Raw genomic sequence first — 6,000 nt, 5'->3', positions numbered from 1 at the left:
GCTGCAATTAGCACATGCTGCTTGACTTGCTGTTGATTGCCAGAGGTAACCAGTGGCATTACAGTTGTGCTGTCCTGAACTATCATCAGGTAAATGAGGTGGCAACAATACAATTTTGTGCCCAATCTGGCTCCAACACAAACGGCAAAGGCAGATCATGATATTAATGCTTGCAATTGACAAAATGGTGCAAACCAATTTCTAGTCCTATAAATTTGAGAAGTTATCTAAAGAGTTAATACAGAAAAAAAAGGTGTGAATCCAGAACAAGGGGACAAAAAATATAAAGCTCTTTCATTTAGAATTGAAGTCAGAAGGAACTATATCTCCAATATCAAGAATCTTAAGCTGTTTCCCTGAAATTTGTATGTTAATCTAAATATTGAAGACAGATTTCTTTTCAGGTTTAGTTCAGGGATAGGAACAAAGCTGTGAACTTTGATTTGTAGTGGAGAACTGCGATGATCTATAGGATCTTGAAGGGCTGAATAGCCTCCTCCTGTTCAAAATATAAGATTCAAATATTTAAGCAATAATTTAACTATTTATTTTCATTTTCAATAAAAAGCCCAAAGCAATGCAGTAACAAAAGTTTCAACATTTTAACATACATATTTGACGATGGTGGTTGACAGCTTGAAAGAACAGAATGTTTCATGTGATGGGAATAAAACTGCAAAATAACTTCAGTGGAACATCATGTTCTTGATTTTACAGTGTAGCTTTCAACTTTCAAAATGAAATTTTTTTTGGAATCGAATGACAGCATAGTCTCAATAAATGCGTAAGTTTGCAGATGTTCTGACAATTTCATGATAAAGATCAGAGGAGACAACTTAAATAATGACATTTTTTTTGGTTGAATGGAGGGAGGGGAAGCGACAATATCAAATAAGCTCTCACTGGTACTACTCTGTCTTAACATGACTATGATGTGGAAATAATGAGCAATTTTCTTTTCTTTCTGAAAATACAGTTTGGTTTGAAAATGACAGAAATTGCACTTTTATCAGTAGAAACTTGCTGTACCTGTTAAAATAAACACAGCAAAAAGAAGCGAAATATAATCACTCCGGGCTTCGATCACATGCGGTTAGGGGTTTGATGGATCAAGCCTTGTCTTGGCTGAGACGCCTACAGTTCACGTTGTTGTAGTTTCCCTGCAAGGAAATAATTGTTTCCAAGCCCGAAATGTTGAATTAGCAAACACTCCGCCAATTATAACAAGCCTGTCGGTTTACACATATGGGCTCAGGCACTTAGATTTTGTTTTATTTTTCGCTTTCTGCATCTCCAAAGTTTTGCAGAGTGAGATTGGAAATGGCGCTAACATGAAGGGCCTTGATTATCATGAGGAGCCTGAGGAAGAGGCAGTCATGTTCGTTTGCCAGGGTAAGATGACATTTTTAACAGTGGTGGAGGAAGTAAGATCCTGTTTGCCTTTCTTGATGTATCTCACAATCATCACTGTCATCACTGTCATTCGTTTCCAGCCTCCGGGGTATCCCTCTGAAGAAAAAAAAATGGATATAATTAACATTGTGGGAACGGCCTGTGATCAAGTACTTCAATAAGGACACAATACGTATAATAAGGTGCTTGAACTATGAAATAAACAGTAGATAAACAATTTTATTGACTGTTGATTGATGTGTGATTATAAATGCTGCACTGCAAATATGCTAAATATCTGTGAATCTCTAAGAAATATTGCTGCAAAAGCAAGTGCTACAAGTAGGGGTTATGGTGTCTATTTAATAATAGCCTCAGAGCACAAGTGGTCCTGTGTGCGATATTAAAACATACCATATTATGCCATCTGATAGTGCAGGTTTGAACGAAGTATTTAATATCAACCCATGCTCTCCACCTATATATTACCAATACTTAGAAATAACTGGGCAATTTTGTGCTTGGTATGGATTTTGAAACTTCAATATTTCTACTGGATGTAAACAATGCTATTTTGTGTTATCTGTTCACAATAAAAATGGATTGGTATATTCTAGGAATAGAAGGAAAGTTATAACCAATGATAATACCTCAAACGCAGTTACTGAATTGGGCACAGTATGCAGTGTTTTAAGGTATACAGGGCAAATGACCATTGTCAAAATTTGTCAGGATGTTTTTATGTGTGGCAATTTTTTTTCTAGTAAAGTTTTCAATGCGCAAAAAAGAAGAGTTTAGTGGCAAGATTGTTTTCACTGCTCTTGGCACCAATGGAAAGTTACATTAATGTTAAAGCCATACCTAATAACAGTGACAAGAAATAACACAACAGCTTAAGGCCATGTTTTATCCAATATATTTGATAGCAAACCACCATCTTGGCTGACGTCTGGAAGACAGGAAGGCAAATTAAAGCAAATAGGTAGAATGCAGCATTAGGGTAACTAATCTACAGAAGCTGAAGGAGCTTTTGAGCAAACAAACTGAAGCTAGCACTTCAACCCTTCCAGCAGGAAGGCACAGAAATGGAGTGCATATGCTTGGCACTGGGTGATAGGCAGAAAGGATATAAAGACTAAACAAATTGTAGTTGCATGGCTCATTTGAATTACCATATTCTGGAGACAGGTCTGACAGTTTCATTACTGGATGGTCAGGGGAACAGGAACTTAGTAGCAGGAGATTGAGGTCAAGGAGCTTTGGGATGGATCCTTGACAGTCAGTGGAAGAAAGGTTCCCATGTAGTTGTGTTTCGGTGATCATGCCAGCCGACTATTCTGTCAAGTTTGGGGCTTGGGAGGTCAAAGCACATCTTCAGGAATTTATTCCTCCTGGCCGCCAAGGGCTTCGAAGATAAGGATATTTTATACAATATCTTAGTCTCTTGTAGTCAGTGGTTTCTTCTTACTGTTTGCTGATCAAGGTATTAATGTGGGACTTCCCCAGATTTGACATTAATCCTACCTTAAGCAACAATGGCAGCATTGGGGTGCAACTGCATGTACAATAGACTTCCACCTACTTTTAATGAGAGTTACATTAGTGACCTGCACTCAGCACTATTGGAAACATGCCTGCCTGTACTTAGATTCCTAGTGCATATTTTGGTTTGATATTACAGTGCCATTTGCACATGAATAACAGCATGTGCCATTAGCCTTGCCATTATTTTGGCAGCAAAGTCTGACCCAAAATAGTTCTTTTTCACAAAGAGGTTCAGATTTATTAGGCATCATAAAACCTTTTATTTTGGCCTCGAAGTTGGTTGTATTCTAGTTTTCAAGACAAAAATATTAATCTAAATCACTGTGTGCGAACAGACAAAAAGCTTTTAGGAATTATCATCTGCCTTTGGATAAAATAAAGCAATAATTACTGATGATCCAACCTTTATAAAACATTGAGCTGAAAATGTGTTGCTGGAAAAGCGCAGCAGGTCAGGCAGCATCCAAGGAGCAGGAGAATCGACGTTTCTTCTGAAGAAGGGCTCATGCCCGAAACGTCGATTCTCCTGCTCCTTGGATGCTGCCTGACCTGCTGCGCTTTTCCAGCAACACATTTTCAGCTCTGATCTCCAGCATCTGCAGTCTTCACTTTCTCCTTTTATAAAACATTGAGGAGATTACAATTCATCTACATTCTGTTCATTAAATGGAACAATTGGAAGCTGATTCTATAGCTACAGTTTATGATAGGCCTTAATTTAGGGCATAAGATCAATTATACCCTCTCGGATGAGTCTATCAGTATGCTCTGTCAAGATTTTATCAAAGTGAATTCCACAAATGTGTTTTGTTTACTGTTTCATTTTAAACAATCCTTTATACAACATGCATTTTAATTTCACTACATGGTAACAGCTTGGAACCAAAATATACTGAAAAGCATAATATTCTATTGTTTAGCAATACACTCAAGAGAATGTGTCAGTGCTGCTTCCTGAGATGAAGGATGTGGTGATGTGATTTACTGAACTAACCGATATATCAGTTTAGCAACTAGGGCTTTAGAATATGGCAGCTCATTAATAACCCAGTGAATAGAGACAAGGTTGGACCAATGCTGGAGTTATTGGATGCAACTTTGGTTTGCTTACCTAAAGAAGGATACTCTGACTGTTGAAGGAGTACGAAGGAAGTTTACTAAACTGATTTGTGGGATAGCAGGACTGACATACCTGGAGAGACTAGATCAGTTAAGACTACATTCACTTGAGTTTAGAAGAATGAGGAGGAAATATGATATAAACCTATAAAATTCGAACAGGATTAGACCGGGTAGACGCAGGAAGGATTCCAGAACCATGAGTCATAGCTAATGGATAAGGTAAGGAATTCCCTCACACATGGTAATGAGCTTATGAAATTCCCTGCCACAGGAAACTGTGGAGGCAAAACATTGAAGACTTGCAAGAAAAACGTAGGTATAGTTCTTCTGTCTAAAGAGATCTAAGAATATGGGGAGAAAGTGGGAACAGACAATTGTGATGGATGATTTTTTGGATGGTGGATGATGAATTGTGATGTCTCTGGCTAGGCCAGCATTTATTACCCATTCCTAGTTTGCCAAGAGGGCAGTTAAGAGTCAACCACATTGCTGTGGGTCTGGAGTCACATGTAGGCCAGACCAGGTAAGGATGGCAGCTTCCTTCCCTAAAGGACGTTAGTGAACCAGATGGGTTTTCCCTGACAATTGGCAATGGATTCATGGTCATTGTTAGACTCTTATTTCTAGCTTTTGATTAAATTCAAATTTCACTATCTGCCGTGGCAGGATTCAAACCCCAGGACATCACTTGGGTCTCTGGATTAACAGTCCAGAAATAATATCATGAGCCCATCACCTCCCTGATGACCTCATGATCATATTGAATGGTGCAGCAGGCTTGAAAGGTCGAAAGAAGTACTAATGCTCTTATTTGTGAAATCAAATCAAAGATCGACAGTTAACTGTGTTTGTTGCATTACCATGTCAATGATGGCTGAAGAAAGTGACGACTGCGGATGCTGGAGATCAGAGTCAAAAAGTGTGGTGCTGGAAAAGCACAATTGGTCAGGCAGCATCCGAGGTGTAGGAGAATTTACGTTTCAAGCATAAGCTCATCATCAGGAATGTTGTGGGGTGGACGGGGTGGCTCAAGGGGCTGGGGGATAAATGGGAGGGGGGTGGGGCTGAGGGAAGGCATCTGGGATTGCGATATGTAGATGAAGCTGGGGGCTGATGGTGATAGGCCAGAGTGGAGGGTGGACTGGATAGATGAGAAGGAAGATGGATAGGTAGGACAGTTCAAGAGCACAGTGCCGGGTTGGATCTAGGATATGGCGGGGGGAGGGGAGATGAGGAAACTGCTGAAATCGACCACATCAGTCCCAAGGTGGAAGATGAGGCGTTCTTCCTCCAGGCGTCAGGTAGCTAGAATTTGGTGGTGGAAGAGACCCAGGACTTGCATGTCCTTGACGGAGTGGGCCATTGCTCTCGATGTGGTCTCCGCTACATTGGGGAGACAGGATGCCAACTTGCGGAACGTTTCAGAGAACATCTTTGGAACACACACACCAATCAGTCCCACTGCCCTGTGGCTGAACACTTCAACTCCCCCTCCAACGTTCCTGATGAAGAGCTTATGCTCAAAACGTTGACTCTCCTGCTCCTCCGATGCTGCCTTTTTCAGCACTTTTTGACAATGATGGCTGAAGTCAGAACAAGCTGTATAAACTGGAATCCCTTTCCTCAAGTCTGTTTCTTGCATTTTAATCCTGATAAATGCAAGACAAATCAAACTTTGACTTTTTGTTTTAGTAATGTTAAACAAAATTGAAATCCATTATCCTAATAACAATTGTGAACTTAGACCAAAACTGAAAGGGAACTTTATTTAAATGCCATATCAAATAAATTGTGATTTAACTGTATTCTTAGGATTAATGAGTGCTAAATAAAACATACTGAATGAATAGAGCCACCATACACACTATCATATTTCCCAACCAATTTTACTTTCATGTTCAGTTCCTTTATATTTTCTTTCATTTCAAAGGGTGTTGCCTT

The 6,000-nt window shown here is 39.5% G+C and overlaps 1 protein-coding gene across 2 annotated transcripts in view; it reads right to left on the bottom strand.

The window, feature by feature from the left end:
* Positions 1-573: 573 nt before the first annotated feature.
* Positions 574-6,000, bottom strand: part of neto1l (neuropilin (NRP) and tolloid (TLL)-like 1, like) — a 227,499-nt gene continuing 222,072 nt past the window's right edge. For both annotated transcript variants that reach the window (XM_072570655.1, XM_072570654.1), the window contains one exon: positions 574-1,509. In XM_072570655.1, the coding sequence (XP_072426756.1) occupies positions 1,407-1,509 (103 nt within the window). In that variant the 3' untranslated portion in view covers positions 574-1,406. The remainder of the gene's footprint in view (positions 1,510-6,000) is intronic.

Source organism: Chiloscyllium punctatum, chromosome 5 (genome assembly GCF_047496795.1).
Source record: "Chiloscyllium punctatum isolate Juve2018m chromosome 5, sChiPun1.3, whole genome shotgun sequence".
NCBI classification, from domain to species: Eukaryota; Metazoa; Chordata; class Chondrichthyes; order Orectolobiformes; family Hemiscylliidae; genus Chiloscyllium; species Chiloscyllium punctatum.
Note: the sequence above shows the minus strand (reverse complement) of the source record. Positions and strands in the feature narration are given on the sequence as shown.